Source organism: Silurus meridionalis, chromosome 24 (assembly GCF_014805685.1).
Source record: "Silurus meridionalis isolate SWU-2019-XX chromosome 24, ASM1480568v1, whole genome shotgun sequence".
Lineage (NCBI taxonomy): Eukaryota > Metazoa > Chordata > Actinopteri > Siluriformes > Siluridae > Silurus > Silurus meridionalis.
In genome coordinates this window covers 1,418,170-1,437,696 of record NC_060907.1, presented here as the reverse complement: position 1 = coordinate 1,437,696, position 19,527 = coordinate 1,418,170, and the positions used below count along the sequence as shown (strand labels likewise).

Below are 19,527 nucleotides of genomic sequence, written 5' to 3'. Positions count from 1 at the left end.
TTCCAGAGAGCGATCAGCACAGTTCATTCATTCTGTTCTTCATTTCCCTCCTGTGCATTTCATTACAGCGTTCGCAAGCGATTCCTTCATGTTTCCTTTCTCCCAGGTTTCAGCAGCAGAGTCTCACATTAACTCTTATACATTAACGCTTTATGATTTTCAGAACCCCCTCCCCCCCACGCTGCAGAGGCAAATGGTACGACCCGGCATCATCCGCCATTTTCATCCTTCTCTGTTTCAGCAGAGTGTGGCTTACTCAAGTGTGTGTGTGTGTGTGTGTGTGTGTGTGTGTGTGTGTGTGTGTGTGTGTCCACAAATCAGCCTCGGCACGAGATGTTAACAGGCCAGTTCCTTTGCGTTTGAGTGTGTTGCCATAGAAACCATGCTTATTGTCCAGGCTCAACCACACACACACACACACACACACACACACACACACACACTTCGATCATCCCTTCCTCCTACATCGCCTTCCCACATTTATTTATTTTTTATTTCTCCACATAAAAAGTTCTGAAATTGGAGACTCCTTACATAACAAAGCAAACAGAAACCTTCTCCAGATCAGCATTCACACCAGGTTCTTTCAATCTGCTTGATCCGACAGTACAACGAATGAGCGGTCGCTATAGAAACAACAAATTAGCCACAATTTTCAGCCAATCAGAACCCAGAAATCAATTATTTACATTTTGGCAGACGCCCTTATCCACAGTGACCTACAATTATCTCCTTCATACACTTGAGCAGGTATGGGGTTTAGGGCCGTGCTCAGGGGCCCAGGAGTGGCTGCTTGGTGTGGCTGGGATTTGAACTTCTGATCCAATGTTACTTTATAGCACAGTGAAATTCTTGTCTCAGCTTATACAGAACCCAGGTCAGAGCACAGGGTCAGCCATGATACCCTGAAGCACAGAGTGTTAAGGGCCTTGCTCAAGGGTCCAAGAGTGGCGATACCAGGGCTTGAACCCCCACCTTCCGAGCAGTAACCCAGAGCCCTTACTCCCCAAAGATAATGCCTGATCAAACTCAATGGATCAATAAACTCAAAATTTTAAATGGATAATTTATTGTTTTTATTTGTTAGATCATAACCTTCATCATCTTCATAATCATCATCCTCATCATCACCTTCATCCTCATCATCAGCTTTGCCGTTTTTCTCTCTCGTTTCTTCATGTCTAGGGCTTTCCAGCAGCCCCAGACGGGAAAACGTGGATGGATGGATGGATGGATGGATGGATGGATGGATAGATAGATAGATTGATGGGTGGATGGATGGATGCATGGACAGATGGAGGGAGGGGCGGGGTGGAGGGGTGGAGAGAGAACAGGGGTGATATGGGGTGTCAGATCGGGGGCAGTTCTGTTCTAACAAGCCCCCCACCAAAAACATTTCCGGTTGGTAATCCTACAGATAGGTGATATTTTTAAAACTAGAGTTTCCCCTCCTCCCTCCCTCCCTTCATACCCATTCGTTTAAACCCCGCCCCCTCTCTCGTCTATTCTCTCTCTCTCTCTCTCTCTCTCTCTCTCTCTCTCTCTCTCTCTCTATCTTTGTCACTCTCTCTTTCTTTCCACTCTACTTTACCCAACATGGCTAACACTGAACAAATTTCTACTTGATCTTTAAAGCTTGAAAGAAAATCAGAAGGCTGCTGTGTGAACTGAAATCTCTCTCTTTCTCTTTTTGTTTCTTCTCCTCCGTCTCCTCTCTCTCTCTCTTGCTTTCCTTTCTTTTCTGCCAACTTTTGTTCCTCCTTCCTTCTCTCCTTTCCTTCCTTCCGTCCTTCCTTCTCTCTTTATCTCCGACGCTTGAGTAGAAGTGGACCAAAAAGGTAAAGACCATGTTAACGCCGCAGTTTCTCCCCCTCCCGCCCTCCTTCCCTCCCTCTCTCATTCTTCCTCTCTTTCTCTCTATCCTTCGTTCTGCAAATCCTTGGCCCCTGTGATGTGGTCCGGTTCGATGTAACCTCTTTCTTCTTCATTCTTCTTCTCTCAGCGAGCCAAAAAGCACACACACAAACAAACACACACACACACACACACACACACACACACACACACACTCTCTATCTTTCACTCGCACACATACACATTCTTTCATCTATTTCTGTCTGTTCACCCATGCACTTTCTCCCCACACACACACACACACACACACACGCACACTTCTCTACTGTTAATTTCATTTGCTTGCTGTGTTCAGTTTGGACTCCTCAGATCCAAGCGAAACCTCCTTCCTCCTCCTACTCTTTATCCTCCTAGTCTTCATCCTTCTCTCCTCCACTCGTTTGTTCATCTGTTGATCCCTTTGCTTCCTTCAGGGCAGACCTGTCATTTCATTTTTGCCATTTTTACCAACAAACTCCTTCTCTTTTGTAGTCTCAGTAATGAATGAAGTGTTCCTGATGTGGTTCAGCCCTACTGTTTATTTGTGTGTACAAATGTGTGTGTGTGTGTGTGTGTGTGTGTGTGTGTGTGTGTGTGTGTGTGTGTGTACACAAGTGTACGAGAGTGTGTGTGTGTGTTTTTGACCAACCAAAGTTGGGAGTCAGTGACCGACACCTCCCTCAGCCAGTAGCGTCCCTCTTCGTGAACTAACCCACATTTCATTGGCTCCAAAGGACGTTCCTGTTATGTAGCACGTCCCCTTTTTCTCGTCTACCTCATTTAACTTTGTAGCAAGTCTATCTGTCTCTCTTTCTATCTATACAACTCTCTCACTATCTCTCTCTCACATGCACTCAGTCTCACTTGCACTGTAAATCTGCTGCTTTAATCGTGTTTCTTTCCTTCACGCAAACAGGCATCAATACACACCAGCGTCCAACTAGTGATGAAGGATGAATGTGTGTGTGAGTATAAGAAAGAGAGAAAGCGATAGAGAGAATAGAAAGAAAGAGAGGGAGAGAGGGAGAGAAAGAATAGTGCATGATAATTGTAGACCTCGGGCATTGTAATAATCTCACCGAACTTTTCTTTCTTTATTTCTTCCCATCCTGTTTTTTTCTTTTTGTCATCTTGCACTCTCTCCCAGTCTTCGTGTGTCCGGGTGCTCTGATCGGGGTTTTAGAGGCGAGTCTGGTGCGGGAGGCGGAGCATCAGTCAGGGGCGTGGTGTAAAGACCCCCTGCAGGCTGCTGACAGGTTGTACGTGATGCCGTGGACTCCGTATCGCACAGACACGCTGTACGAGTACGCCTCCTGGAATGACTACCAGCAAAACCGAGTCACCACTAGCTATAAGTGAGTGTGTGTGTGTGTGTGTTGGTGGGGTGGGCGTGGGCGGGTGCTAAGATATGAACAAGTTCCAAACAAGTAACATGAGCTCCAAACATGAAGAACATAAAGAAAGAACGTTGTTGGCAGTCATTTGTAAATAACTGCCCTCTGGCTGTCCTCAGGTTGCCGAGTCGAGTGGATGGCACCGGGTTTGTGGTGTACGATGGTGCCGTGTTCTACAATAAAGAACGGACCCGAAACATTGTTAAATATGACCTACGGACCCGCATCAAGAGTGGAGAGGCCATCGTTACCAACGCCAACTCCCACGACACATCGCCCTATCGCTGGGGAGGGAAGTCAGACATTGACCTTGCTGTTGACGAGCATGGCCTGTGGGTCATCTATGCTACAGAGGAGAACAGTGGACGAATAGTCCTCAGCCAGGTCAGAGACAGAATGACAGATGAATAAAGAGATTCTGTAAACATCTGCCGTTGCTGCACCAATTCAATACATTTTTATTTGTTGACAGCTTTTAACAATAAACATTTTCTCAGAGCAGTTTTACAGAGATAAAGCAGCAATAAAAGAATGTATAAATTTTTCCCTAATGAGTAAGCCAGTGGTGACTGTGGTGAAGGAAAAACTCCCTGAGATGGCATGAGGAAGAAACCTGGAGAGGAACCAGACTCAAAAGGGAACCGGTCCCCATCTTGGTGGCACTAAATGTCTATTCATTACAGTTCATCATTGTTGAGGTGTGCAGTGATAGGTGATTGAGTGCAACCATGTGGTCCTGAGTCATTGTAGTAGACTGTTGACATTAACTGCAGTCCAAATCCATCACCAGCAAGTGTTGTCCCAGTGAGACAATGACAAATCAGACCGAAAGCAAGCAGCTGCTCTAAAAAGGCCAGGCTAGTTACATCAACAGGTTCTTCATAGTTGTCCCAGCAAGACCATTCCAAATGCACAAGCAAGACCAGGCTTTCAACAAACAGGTTGCTCCAGCAAGGCCATGCCAGATACCTGAGCAAGACCATGCTTCCAGTGTCCCAGAATCTAGAGACTATTATTATTGTATGAGACTAGATTTAGTTACACCATTCAGTTCATCACAGATACATGAATTGGAATCCTGGTTGCACCATTAAAATCGTGGTCTTCAAAAGTAAACAATTCAATTCAATTCATTTTTATTTGTATAGCGCTTTTAACAATGAACATTGTCTCAAAGCAGCTTTACAGAGATAATGTGGTGATTAAATGTAAATATGTTCTTTGTAAGTATGTTTGTCCCTGATGAGCAACTGTGGCAAGGAAAAACTCCCCGAGATGGCATAAGGAAGAAACCTTGAGAGGAACCAGACTCAAGAGGGAACCCATCCTCATCTGGGTTGCACCAAATGTCCATTTGAAGCATATATACAAAGTTGCGGGGTACAGTGATGACGATCAGAAGCAAACTGCACTCCCGAGTCAGTGCAGCAGACCGCCAAAACCAACTACAGTCCAATCCGTCCTCAAAAGCACCCGTTCTACTCCGGAATTATATGGAACCACCCAAGGTGTTGATGAGAGACCGTCCCAAGCTGCACAGAAGTGTGAAGATCCACGGAGGGAGAGGGGCAGGAACAGTGGTCACTGGAGCCTCAGGAGCATGTTTAACTCGACCGAGAGAGAGAGAGAGAGAGAGGGAGAGAGAGAGGGTGACGGAAGAGAAGGATATGGATTATTAAGTGTAACTATTGGTGTATGAAAGTTAATGTCACTGTGCAGTTTGGACTCCGGCAAGACTCGCTATGGCAGCATAACTAAAAGGAGAACCAGAAGGTAACACAGACATGAGGGATCTCTGGGATAAGAGACGACCCACCACACCACCGTCAACAAACCTGAGTGAACGTGTGAATGTGAGGGGACGACAGCATACAAATATACCAGTTCACCAAACACTCTATATCCATGCTCCCTCCGGATCTGTGCCTTTACCTAAGAAAAAAATCTACTGATAAAAGGCTTGACTAAATAAATAAGTTTTCAACCTCGACTTGAACACTGAGACTGTGTCCGAGTCCCGAACACTGATTGGAAGGCTGTTCCATAACTGTGGGGCTTTATAAGAGAAAGATCTGCCCCCTGCTGTAGTATACCATCTCTTTCCTAGGACATGCTTGGAATTCCTAGGAAAAAAAATGATTCCATTTGACAGTTTTTCTGTGCATTAAGATTGATGTTTCATATCTGTTCTTTGTCCATAACTAGTTTTCATTGCCCCGTGTTATGCAGGTGAACCCGTACACATTGCGTTTTGAGGGCACGTGGCAGACCGGCTTTGAGAAACGCATGGCATCGGACGCATTTGTAGCCTGCGGGATCCTGTACGCTGTTCGTTCTGTCTACCAGGATGACGACAGCGAGGCGGGGGGAGATTTTATCCTCTACGCCTATGACACTCGGCGAGAAAGGGCCGAGCCTGTAAGCATCGCCTTTCCCAACCCGTACCAACACATCTCGTCTATCAGCTACAACCCTCGCGACAATCAGCTGTACGTGTGGAACAACTATAATGTCCTACGCTACCCTTTGGAGTTCAGACCCCCACAACCCACTGCAGGTGAGAAACAGTGAGAGAGCGTTTTCATTTGCAGTTTCTGATACATTGACAGTAAATGACGATGATGGACAGGATTATTAGAAGTTAAATATATATCAGTTAAATAGCTAGCTTTGTCTTGCTATAAACATTTTTTTTTTCTTTTCCTTTCTGTGTTTCTATCAGACCCTCTCTCCACACCCCTCCTGTCCTCCACCACCACAATCTCTCCCGTCTCCTCCACAATATTTATGGGCTTTAGTCCAAGCCCCCCACTTTCGGTGACGTTTAACCCAGCTGGTTCAAAAAACCGGGGCCGGCCCATCACGGTCTCAATGCCTGTGACGTTGCGGCCCCCGCGCCAGCCTCAAGGTCATGTACCTATGTGTGAGGAAAGAGTGAGCCGTGGTGTACAGTGGCCTCAAACACCCCATGGAGAGAATGTCCAGAGACCCTGTCCGAAAGGATCACTCGGTAAGTGTGTGTGTTTCCATTATTTGAGGGACTCTAATGCTATGTCTATACTAATCCAGATCTAAATTCGACCAATTAAAAACAAAATTGTGGATTTTAGATCCAGATTAGTATAGACACTGAAACATCGGAAATTGTTCACGTCCCTGTACTGCGCATTCACAAATCCTAAGATGCTTCGACCTGCGTCATGTCTGCCTGGCATTTATCTACTTTCCTGCAGTTTGAAACATCACGGTGATGACTTACAATGCGTCACCATTTTGGAAAGCCTCTATTTTCACACATCCACACTGTGACGGGAAAATGGCTTTTTCAAATTGATCAAGTTTGAAGAATGTTTTAAAAAATCTAAAGTTTCATTGTGGTGGGAATTGTTGAACCAATTGTTGAAACACCACTTTAAAATTGTGAGGTCTCAGTTGAGGTCTTAGTTTGCTATCAGAAACAGAATAATTACCACCTTCTAGGTCAAATAATTCAATAGAAAACTGTAGAAAATGGGCTGTAATTATTGCTGGCCCTTTTAGTTTTACTAAGCAGATGTTAGCTTGAGTGTAAATCCACACCTCTAGGTGGCACTTATCATTTTTTTATACTAAAATTCAAGTTTGAGGAGAGCAGGTTAGGGAATTAGAGGTTGGAGCTGGCTGCCTAAGCAATCTCAATCTCCTTACGTCAATCAAGTAAAATTCCTGCAGAAAGTACTGAGATCTTACGTGCCAGTTGGAAAGATCCTGAAGAGGATCTTTAATTAAAGGAAACTTACTCAGAGAACTTCAGGTGAAGGTATTCTTTAGTATTAGACTTGCTATTTGAGGTACCCACTAAGTAATAATGATATCACCATTCTATTCAGTGAGGAGGTACTCAGGCAACAATACCCTCATATCAAAGGCAAGATAGATATTTGATCTGACCAGGCTGTGAGATTGAATGAGGACCCAAGAGTACAGAACTGAATCTGATCAGATCAGATTTGTTAACCATGTATAAGTAATCACAGTCCAATCAGGACAAAGGATATTTGAAGAAGAGGCACAGGGTCACGCAATGAATGACCATTCCATACTCTGGAGACCATCATCTCTGCTAGCAGGGAGGTGTAATGTCCTGGTTTAGTGTTCCATATTCAATTCGGTTTTATTTGTATGCCACTTTTGGGACGTTGCCTGAAAGCAGCTTCACAGAAATAAATAGATAACAAAGATCAAGTCACATCAAAGAACTATTATTGTCATTTCAACCATGTATATCTGACGCACTACACAGTGAAATGAGCCAACGTTTCTCCAGAACCCTGGTGTCACATTAAACAACAGAGCTACAGAACACAGAGCTGAGGACTAAAGAAAGTTGCCTCGTCACATAAAGTGCATCGTGTGAATATACATTTTAATGTCGCAAATAAATCCCTTTAAGTTCATAAATTATTAAAACAAATACTTTCTGGCTGGCATTAGCTGTAGTCGGTTCAGTTTTCTCCTTCATATAGCAGATGCTCAGTGTAATATATGTGTAAAGAACAGAAGGAAGTGCTATCTCAGTGGTAAGATGTTGGACTTTTGATTTGGAAGGTCATGGGTTCAAATCCCAGCACCACCAAGCTTGCCACTGCTGGGTCCTGGAGTGAGGCCTTTAGCCCTCAATTGCTCAGCTGTATAACTAAGATCATTTATAATTATTATTAGATGTTCGTTACTTTTATTATTCAGAAAGTGACCAATAATTTGTGACCAATGTTTGATACGTAGATTGATTTGTCCTGTGAGCCATATAGAGTTCAGATTAACATGGCAAAGAAGAAGACCAAGAAGGAGGTTTATGGATGTGGTGAAGACATGCAGGTAGTTGGTTTGAAAGAGGCAGATGTAAAGGAAAGGAGGGTATGGAGACAGATGATCTGCTGTGGCAACACCTAGTGGGAGAAACTGAAATAAGAAGAAGGAGAAGAAGATTAGGAGATTAGGCATCAAGATGTGAATTGCGTCGACCTCAGTTACAGAGATGCACAACCCTAATGTATACTAAATGCTATAAATGTAAACTTAATCCATAACTACCCTCAGCACCACTGTGAATATCTTGTCTTCCTCTGGTGTCTAAGGAATGTTTGCAACAAAAGACTAAAATAAAGACTGTCAGACAGGATTTTTATCATCAACACCTTATAAGCCGGAGGCTGAAATACTGAGAATCCAAGGACACTGAACGGTGCGACACATTGTAGCCTCACAATATAGCCGAATTCCTTCTCCTCTGTCCCTCTTTAGGTTTAGCCTCCTACCACTGCATGGCTGATGAGGTGGTGTGGAATCCCAGAGGTCCAGACCTTAGCAATTGTACCTCACCCTGGGTCAACCAGGTTGCTCAAAAGGTCAGTCTAGAGGTCAAATTGTATGTTTAAGGAAATCTAAAGTTGACTATATTTGAAATTCCTTTAAGCCTTCCCTAATTCTGTCCCATTATCGGAATGTAGATAAAGAGTGGGGAAAACGCGGCACATATCGCTGCCGTGCTCGTCAATCACACACGGGGACAGGTGTACGCTGGTGATGTCACTTCCTCTGTGCGTCTGATGGAGCAACTGCTGGACATCCTGGACATGCAGCTGCAGGCATTACGGCCTGCCAACAAGGACTCAGCCGCACGCAACTACAACAAGGTATACACACACACACACACACACACACACACACACACACACACACACACACAGTGCATGTGAAAGCTATACACATTTACACCTTTATATCAATTCATTCAAATCAATTTAATTCTGTTGCAGCTGCAGAAGAGAGAGAGGACCTGCAGAGCGTTTATACAGGTAACCTTTTATAGCCGAGATGAGTGACATGGGCTAGAAATATAACATCACAATTTCCAGTCACTAACAAACAATATTTTTTCACAAAATGTGTTTTTGGTTCAGAGGAATTAAAAAAATATATATACAGTGGAACCCGGTTATGTTGATGTCCTAGGGGGTCACCAAAAAGCATCGAGGTAACCGATGATCGAGATAAATGAAAATCAAAATGGCGGCAGTATATTAACGTGCTTGAAATTTCTTTATGTACATGATGTGCGTTAATAAATGAGAATGTGCATGCACGTGTTTTGAAGGGTTTTTACACAACAGCGTTGCCGCGATTTGTTTGATGAAGGCATGCTATAAAAATACATACAGTACATGTTTATCTGTCAGGAATCCACCTGCCACATCCCCTTCGGCCCCCTTCGGCGTGTCAGGTGCTTTCTCGGCCGCTTTCTCTGAAGCTCTCTGCTTCATTCGCGCACATATGGTGCATCATCACCAGCTCCTATTTAAACTTCCACACTCTCACTGTCCGTTATTGTTGGTTCACGGCGGTCGTTCATGCGTATCGCTCATGCGTATCCCGGTACGTGTCTTCCCACCGGCACTCTCTCAACGGCTGCTCTTTTCTTCCCAAAGCGCATCACGGATTCCCCCCGATCCTGCCGGTGTTCATTCTATGATTTTGCTGGTCATCCCACGTTCTCCCGTGTGCTGTTCAGCGCCGCTTCTACTTTCGCCTCCGCTCATCGTGACAACATTTAACAACAAAAGGCATATGTGCACTAACTAACAGCAGAGATTCACCAGTATACAATACAACACCTGGAGCAGCTGTAAGCCTTGATTTTTCCGCCACTTCCGCGAGTTCTTCTGCGGCTGCACCGAGATAACCGACGTTAAATGGCAAATTCCCCCCCCCTTGTGCTCGAGATATCAGGGTTCGGCGACATAACCGATAAAAAATGCTGGGAAAAAGTAAAAATTTGGCGGTTCCACTTCAAAAACGTCGACTTAATAGGGTTGTCGAGGTAACCGAGGGCGAGATAACCAGGTTCCACTGTATAAATAATTATATATATATATATATATATATATATATATATATATATATATATATATATATATATATATATATATATATATATTATTATTACTACTAAACAGTAGTTTTTAATCAAAGCAAGCAACTCAGACAAAAGAGCGCCCCCTAATGATTTGGTTAACTATAACATACCAAAAACGACTAGGAACTAATGTGACTACAACTGTTACTATGTGAACAAGAAACTGGAAAAGCAGAGCGCAGCCACTCAGATAACAATCTTATATAAACCTCAACAACTTCCTCAGAGATCTTAATTTGTTCAGACAAGACAAGAAGGACATTAGCATGGAAATGAGACCAGGCAAGTTTAAACAGATTCGTTACTATGACAGTTGCAGGAGAAGTTTCTTTTTTTTTCACACAATTAAATCCTGATTTCAATAATAATGATTATCCTGTAAACTACACAAACACAAATTTGGGGTCCATCATGAAAATCCAACATTCTGACATTCAATTATTATATAAAGTTAAATTCAATCCTATTTCTATAGTGCTTTTAACAACGGACATTGTCTAAAAGCAGCTTTTACAGTAGAACTATACAACAAAGTTCATTTATATTTAAAATCTCAGCATTAAATGTAAAAAGATTCATCATTTAACCTTCCTAGCAGCTCACGATATATCACATATTATCAAAATATAGCTGGAACAAATTATTAGATAATAAATGATCGAAAAATTATTTAGACTAAAGAAATTACTTATTTTATTTATGGATATAAATTTAAAAGGAACAAATGAATCTATCATCTATATTATAAGTAAAATAGTTGACTGTGTAAAAAGTCATGCTATGGCATGTTATTATGCTACGTATATTTCTCCATGTACTGTAGGATATTTGGTCTTCTCTTTCTTCCTGAATGTACAGGCCATGGTGCAGACGGCGGATAACCTGTTGAGCTTGAAGGCGTTGGACTCGTGGCAGGATATGAACATGACCGATCAGTCTCACACTGCCACCATGCTGCTGGACGTGATGGAGAAAGGCTCCTTCCTGCTCGCCAACAACCTCTATGAGGGGCGATTTAGTGAGCGTGCACCCAATATTGGTGAGACCTCACGGATATAATCCCCAAACACTTAAACATCTACATGGCTATATTAAAATAAAAAGAAAAAATGTTGTACTTCCATTGGCATGTTTAGATCTGGAGGTTTATGTCCTGAATGCTGATACTGATATTGGAGACCTGCAGTTCCCTCACTCATATGACAGTGACAGCACCATCCATCTTTCTGAAGCTACAATCAAACAGTACAGCCGGAACGGTACGTCATATCACTCACTGCATTTGGTATACAGCTTTATTCAAGGGAATTTATCCCAATTTATACAAGGGTTAAGGGCCCTTCTTGAGGGCCCATATGCAGCTTGGCAGTGCTGGAAAAACAAAGCGACAGTAGCATTACAATGACACTAAGGGGCCCAATAATTGCTCCACCATAGCAATGCTTGATGCACAAAGCAAGCTCCATGAAGACATGGTTGTTGGTGTAAAGGTTGAAGTAGAACTTGAGTGTCCTCCAGAGCTTTGACTTTCTCAACCCCACTAAACATCTTTGGGTTGATTCGAAGTATCCTCCAAACATCTCATCACAAATGCTCTTAATCAACATCAATCCCAAATCTTAAATGAACAAAATCTAGTGGAACTTCTTCCCAGAAGAGTGGAGCTCATTATAACCTCAAAAATGGATTAAATGTGCAATCGGATGTTATAGGTGTTGGAGTGATGGTCAGATGCACAAATGTTGCACAGACATCTTGCAAATCCCATTGCTAATCTAGTGAATAAAATAAGTTAAAGCGACACCAGTCTTATGCACAAGCACCATCCAAGGCTACGTTCACACTTACCATCAGCATGAAATCTGGGTGAACAGATCAGAAGACAAATCGCAATGCAAATCACTACATCGCATTTGTAACCTTTTAAGTCAAGTCAAGTCAAGTCAAGTCAAGTTTATTTGTATAGCGCTTTTCACAACAGACATTGTCTCAAAGCAGCTTTACAGAAATCAACAGTGAAGGTGAATGGTGTGCATTTATCCCTGATGAGCAGCCGTGGAGACTGTGGCAAGGAAAAACTCCCTTAGATGTAATCAGGAAGAAACCTTGAGAGGAACCAGACTCAAAAGGGGAACCCATCCTCATTTGGGTGACATCAAGAGTTTGATCATAAATCTTTCAACAATACAGAACACTGAAGAGAGAGAACTAACATGAGCACTGGAGTATAAGATTATAAATAATGTTCTTTGAACAGTCTTTGGTATAAAAGTAGGAGCTACTGAGCTCAACATTTGTGATCATCACAGATCCAGCATCAGCTTCTCCATGCCAGAGCCTTTAAACACTTCAGGAAGTCCAATGTCAAACTCCACACATGTAGTGGGATCCAATTGGCACTGGTACGTCTCTAGATGGTTCAGGATGTTTGCGAGTTTGGCATCTACTTCTTTAAAGTCCATAATCTTAATGAGGAGGGATGTGACTGGAGCTGGCCAAACCTCAGGAAGCCTCGGGATGGGGAGAGAATGAGAAGCAGTGGAGAGGAATTAGCGTAGCTGCTGTTCATGATATTAACAGCACAAGTTGATAATGTGCATGTGAGCAGATGTTCTGGAGCACAAGGTTATGATGTGATGTGTGTTATGTGTAGGCTTTGCTAAAAGATATGTTTTTAATCTGCACTTAAACTGGGAGAGTGTGTCTGAGCCCCGAACACTGTCAGGAAGACTGTTCCAGAGTTTAGGAGCTAAATGTGAAAATGCTCTACCACCTTTAGTGAACTTTGCTATTCTAGGAACTACTAGAAGCCCAGAGTTTTGAGATCTCAGGGAGCGTGATGGATTGTAGCGTGTTAGAAGACTGGAGAGATACATGGAGATAAACCATTTAGTGCTTTATAAGTGAGTAGCAGTAGTTTGTAGTCTATTCGAAACTTAACCGGAAGCCAATGTAGTGACGATAGGATTGGGGTTATATGGTGATATTTTCTTGACCTTGTGAGAATTGTGGCTGCCGCATTCTGAACTAACTGAAGCTTGTTTATTAATGACGCAGGACATCCACCTAGTAACGCATTACAGTAGTCTATTCTGGAGGTCATGAACGCATGGACGAGCTTCTCTGCATCAGATATAGACAACATATTTCTTAGCTTAGAAATATTTCTAAGGTGAAAGAAGGCTGTTTTTGTAACTTGGTTGATATGATTTTTAAAAGATAAGTTGCTGTCTAAAATAATTCCCAGGTCTTTTACTGTTGAACTAGTGGTTACAGAGCATCCGTCTACATGCAGGTTGAGATGCTGGTGCTTCTGTATACTAGTTTTTACTTTTAATGCATCCCAGACATGGAAGACAGAATTTTCCCACTGAAAATAACATATAAATCTGATCACATGGTTTCTTGAGACACAGTCTAACTCCAGGTGTGAACAACTACAGGTCTCAGCTGTCCACTTGCGATCCCATCATCCAGGTGTGAATAGAGCCCCAGAGACAAACACCAGAAACTGCAAGAAAGGACAGAATGCATCCTATAATTTCATAGCAGCAAGGTGTCCAAGTGGATAAATGTTCATGAACTGTTCTTTCAGGGGAAACTGCTCTTCACTACAGTATTCACAAAGCTATTAATAAAGTGCAGACAAATAAATGGTGATAAAACTATCAATAAAAAAAGCACCACTGACTTTTAAATCCCAATATGACGTGCATGAGCATAAAACACGTGTATGGAAACACCTGTTTCTTAAACCCCATGACGCTGAAACTGGTTGGAACTTTTGGTACAACAATTTGTATCATTGTTCCTCACATGGTATTATTATTATTTTTTTTACACATGCATATAGTTTGTTAAAGACACCAAATACAAAGTGGGGTTCATCATAATGATGATGATGATGATGATCATTATATTATGAGTATCACCATTAGCATTAGGCTAGTAGTAGCATGATCTGAGCACTAACTAGAGTTCTACATCTAAAGCTACATTCCCAGGGACACTGACAGTACAGAAGAGGAAAGACTATGATTTCTTCTATAAAAGTAAAGAATGCAGACAAGGAAAGACAGGTATGTCCTGTACACTCGCAAGAGGTTTGTGTATACGGTGCTGTTCTTTTAGCCACAAATTTCGAGACTAGTTTTGCGACACGCCAGCACAAGTCTGCACGCACAGTCACAGGGAGCACCGACCTTCATAAGACCAGTGTGCCAAAGGATATTGTCCTGTGTATCTGTGCAGCTGGTGCTTTTCTGACCACGTGAGCGCCCCCTAGTGAACAAAACACTGCTCCTTGGATTTAACACAAAGATGCAGCTTTTGTACGTAACAATAGTCAGTTCAGGATGTATGACTGAACTGGCTTTTGGGTTTGCAGGTCAGGTGAAGGTGGTGTTTGCGCTTTATAAAAACCTTGGGCTTTTCCTGTCCACCCAAAATGCCACTGTGAAGACGGACGTGGAGCTGAAATCAGGAGCGAGGACACTGGCTGTCAATTCCCATGTCATCTCCGCCTCCATGAATAAGGAGTCCAGTCGTGTGTTTTTGACTGAACCTGTAAACTTTACACTGAGGCACCTGCAGGTTCGCCCACACACACGCCTACAAACACACCACTCTTGCATATCCATTACTACAAGGTTACACCATTAAAACATGGCAGACATGGTTTATTTTTAATGCTGTGTGTGTGTGTGTGTGTGTGTGTGTGTGTGTGTGTGTGTGTGTGTGTGTGTGTGTGTGTGTGTGTTTGTGCGCAGTTAGAGAATCATTTTGGACCAAACTGTTCATTCTGGAACTACTCGGAGCGCACCATGACGGGTCAGTGGTCTTCTCAGGGTTGCAGGCTGGTCTACAGCAACAACACACACACCACCTGCTCCTGCTCACATCTCACCAACTTCGCTCTGCTGATGAGTCGCCAGACCCCCGCTGTGAGTTCAACACCCACACTCAGTACTCGACCTTTTCTTCTTCTCCTGCCAATACATTTGTTGATTTCTGTTGCTTTTCCTCTCTTGCACGTTCTCAGTACACGAGCAGCGTGCAGGCGCACATTCTGTTCGTCATTTCCTGGGTGGGCATGGCGATTTCCTTGGTGTGTTTAGCGCTGTGTATATCCACCTTCTGCTGTGTGAAGGCTGTGCAGAGTGAGCGCACCACCATCCACAAGAACCTGTGCCTCACTCTCTTCGTCTCGCAACTCCTCTTCCTCATCGGCAATGACCGGACCCACTACACCGTAAGCACACGCAATCCCTCGATGATTACAGCAGGAGATGAGTGCGGGGTTTAAATTGGGAGGAGCTCAAACATCTAACCATGCTAGAAGTAGAGAATTAGACTTTATTCAGGAGAGGGGCTGCACATTGGGTACCAACATACAAGACATACAATATTGGCATTGACCAAGAGGGAGCCAAGTTCTAATAAAGACATATGGGATGCAGATCTGGTAATAACGTACAAGACACAGATCTGGTATTTGAATAGGGTGTGTTTTTTTCATGTTGGCACATTATCACAGACCTGGTAATCATATGATAGTGGCACAGATCTGGTAATTAAGTAATGACCTGGCGAATCAGATTAGGTAATGACAGAGGAGGCAGATGTGGTAATGACACCGGTGACTCAGATCTAGTATTGATATGGTGTAGATTTGGCAATGATGTCATACACAAATATGGTAATAATACACTGTCACAGATCTGGTAACAACACAATGGGGGGCAGACCAGGTAATCACTTGAGACATAGATAGTGGCACAGATCTTGGAATCTATTGATGACCTGGTGACTCAGATCAGGTATTGACATATGAAATGCACATCAGGTAATGAGACCGGCAACTCAGATCTAGTATTGACATGGGATAGACTTGGTAATGGAATAGTACACAAATCTGGTAACAGCAAATACAGCATTACAGATCTGGTAAAAACAAAGCCGCACCAATTCTCATATTAACAAATGGAGTGCAGATTTGAATTAAACAGAGGAAGCAAGTATGGTAATGCACAAATAAGAACAGGGAAAAAAAACAGGGTACTGATGCCCCCGGTGGTTGTTACTTACCCTGTGATGCAGCATGAGCAGATATAGTAGCTGCCACAATCTCACTAGAATGAAGATTAAAAGTTTTGCTACATGATGTGTGTTCTTGGAGGAGATGGTAGCTCAGTGGTTAAGGCATTGGGCTTTGGATCAGAAGATCACAGGTTCAAATCCCACCACCACCAAGCTGCCACTGCTGGGCCCTTGAGCAAAGCCCTAAAACCCTCCCCTGCTCAGTTGTAAGTCGCTCTGGATAAGGGCGTCTGCCAAATGCCGCAAATGTAAATGTTCTTGGTGTTTCTAGGTGGCATGCCCAGTGCTCGCTGCCCTGCTGCACTTCTTCCTGCTCTCCGTGTTTTGTTGGTTGTGCGTCGAGGCCATTCAGCTCTACGTGCTGCTGGTAGAGGTGTTCGAGAGTCCGTCCTCGCGCAGGAAGTACTACTACATTGCTGCCTACGGCTTTCCTACTTTGGTCGTGGCCATTTCTGCCTCCATCGATTACACCGGCTACTCCAGCACCACCAAGTAAGAAATCATTACGACTCAAGAGACCGTTCTGATCTGAATAAGTGAAGCACGTTTACGTGTGTGTAGTGTATGTGTGAGTTAACACGTTTTGTTGTGCAGCTGCTGGCTACGTGTGGACGACTACTTCATCTGGCTTTTCATTGGCCCTGTCTCGCTTGTTATCCTGGTAAGTTACAAGGAAGTGGTAACAGAGCAAGGTGTTAGCAAAACTCATTTCATGTGAATTTTGCTGAATTTTGCTGAAAACTTTACTGTTCTACGTAACTCATGTTGCACCTTTGACCCTTAGCTGAACCTGGTGATCCTAATGGTCACGGTGCACAGAATGATCCGCCATTCCAACGTACTCAAACCGGACTCCAGCCGCTTCGACAACATCAAGTACATAATTTATGGGTCATTCGAAGGGGGGTCAATGTCTGTAGAAATGCAGGTTTAAGGTCTAGGATGAGGGGGAGACTGTATGAATGACCCACACCTTCTGTTGGGGGTCTAACATATAAACCAAAACTCTCCAATCTTCTCCACAAAGGGCCAGTATGGGTGCAGGTTTTCATTTCAACCAATCAAGGACCACACCTGATAGCCCATTTAAAATCGATATCTAAACAGTTGGAATCTGGTGAGGCTTGGTTGAATTGAAAACCTGCATCCACAGGTCCCTTTTATGGAAAAGATTGGACACCCCAGATGTAGACCATGTGAGAGATTCTGATATTTCTCTGCTTGATTGAACTTCTAACCACGTTTGTCCTCCTTGGGTCTCATTTTGGTGTCTTTTAGGTGTTGGACGGTGTGTTCAGTCACTCTGCTCTTGTTGGTGACGTTGACATGGATCTTCGGCCTGCTCTTCATCAACGAGAACAGCGCACTTATGGCCTACCTCTTCACATCCTTTAACGCCCTGCATGGTCTATTTATCTTCATCTTTCACTGTGCGCTGCAGAAGAAGGTACGCCTGATGTGTTGTTTTACTATCATCAGTATACAGTAGATAGAAGAGAAGCTGATTGCACTAATTTGACTAGCCATTTAGGTTGGTACATCAGTAATATGGTGATGGAAAAAGACACAGAGCGGGAGCTAGCTGTAGCTTAGCCGTATACAGGGGAGGTTTTTCCGCCATGTTTGACTCCTGGCTCAGTAGAACCTTGAAACAAGTCTGCATCAGGCTCTCTGATGGGGCATGTGCTGCTGATCTGACTCTGAATTAGTTCAGATGGATACTGCAGCCTATGGGATTTTTAATTGAGAAGTAAATCCAGAAGTGGAGAAATGGTAGAGAACAAAACTTGCTGAAGTTGTTTATTATTATTATTATTATTATTATTATTATTATTATTATTATTAGTGTTATAGTAATTTTAAACATTGGATTGGTTGCAGGTTCAGAAGGAGTACGCTAAATGCTTCCGTCAGTCATCCTGCTGCGGTCATGTCTCAACCGGTGGCTCTCACGGCTCCCTGAAGAGCTCAGCGCACCGTGGGAACAACCGCTACTACAGCGGGGGGCAATCGAGGCACAATCAAGTGCACAGACAGGTAACACTTACACACCATTGTTTCTGCTGCCTTTGTGTGAGAACGTCATACATGTGTGAGAACCTCATAACCCATGTGTGTGTTTTGTTTTCAGAGTCGTATCCGGAGGATGTGGAACGACACAGTACGCAGGCAGACCGAGTCTTCCTTTATGGCTGACCTGAACAACACGCCCACTCTCAACAGAGGTAATCGAGTTTATCTTGTCACACCACATGGGGCAGTCTGAACATCACGCCCTGACTAAGAAAACAAGCAGTGTCTTTAACCAGATTTTTACTCTTTGACTCATTGTCACGTATGGCTTCCTCCTGTCCTTCAAAATCTGTTTGTTTCAGTTGGTTTTCAGTGATTACCACACACACACACACACACACACACACACACACACACACATACACAAGCATGTTTAAGGTGACACTATCACGTCTTCCTGATTTGTGACGAAAGCTGCATATTTGCATCTTTTTGCAGGAACTATGGGGAATCACCTCCTGGCCAATCCCGTGCTGCAGACTCGCTCAGGCTCCTCCCCCTATAACACACTGCTGGCTGAAACCTTTAACCCACCCTCACCTGCTGTCTTCAATTCCACCGGTCAGTGTGTGTGTGTGTGTGTGTGTGTGTGTGTGTGTGTGTGTGTGTGTGTGTATCCTACTTTAATATATTTGGTCCTGAGTGATTGTACTTATATGGATTTATTCTGTCTTTTCTTTTCTTTCTGTCCTTTATTTTATATCTCCATAAATCTCTCTCTGTTTCTCTCTCTTTTTATCTTTGACTGTATCTGTCTGTATTTGTCACTCTATCACCATCTATCTTTTCTTGTTATCTGTCTCTCTGATCTGCAGGTACCTTCAGAAATTCAAGTATGGAATTTGTGTTCAAACATTTTTCCCATGTGTCCCATTTCCATGTGTTCATCTATTCCCACCTCTCTGTCTCACACACACACACACACGTTTGCTTGATGTTTTTTTCATGCTTGATGCATGACATCAGCCACAATAAATATATTTGTCTTATAGTTGTTACACCATTTCATTTCCATGAGCGTTTCCACCTCCATCAGTTCCACTCATGCCTTGATGCTAATGCCAAGATAGTAAATAAAGTTTGAAATGTTATGATAAAAAACATTTGTTAAAA

At 43.2% G+C, this 19,527-nt stretch overlaps 1 protein-coding gene across 1 annotated transcript in view; it reads left to right on the top strand.

Annotated features, from left to right (window-relative positions):
• Positions 1 to 19,527, top strand: part of LOC124377919 (adhesion G protein-coupled receptor L1-like) — a 41,647-nt gene that overhangs the window by 19,310 nt on the left and 2,810 nt on the right. The window contains 20 exon segments of the mRNA XM_046837300.1: positions 3,041 to 3,248; positions 3,407 to 3,671; positions 5,517 to 5,844; positions 6,010 to 6,297; positions 8,571 to 8,674; positions 8,777 to 8,962; positions 9,086 to 9,124; positions 11,101 to 11,281; positions 11,379 to 11,501; positions 14,630 to 14,835; positions 15,012 to 15,185; positions 15,284 to 15,493; positions 16,613 to 16,833; positions 16,936 to 17,002; positions 17,126 to 17,217; positions 17,620 to 17,788; positions 18,223 to 18,378; positions 18,473 to 18,566; positions 18,853 to 18,975; positions 19,230 to 19,247. Of these exon segments, the coding sequence (XP_046693256.1) occupies positions 3,041 to 3,248; positions 3,407 to 3,671; positions 5,517 to 5,844; positions 6,010 to 6,297; positions 8,571 to 8,674; positions 8,777 to 8,962; positions 9,086 to 9,124; positions 11,101 to 11,281; positions 11,379 to 11,501; positions 14,630 to 14,835; positions 15,012 to 15,185; positions 15,284 to 15,493; positions 16,613 to 16,833; positions 16,936 to 17,002; positions 17,126 to 17,217; positions 17,620 to 17,788; positions 18,223 to 18,378; positions 18,473 to 18,566; positions 18,853 to 18,975; positions 19,230 to 19,247 (3,252 nt within the window).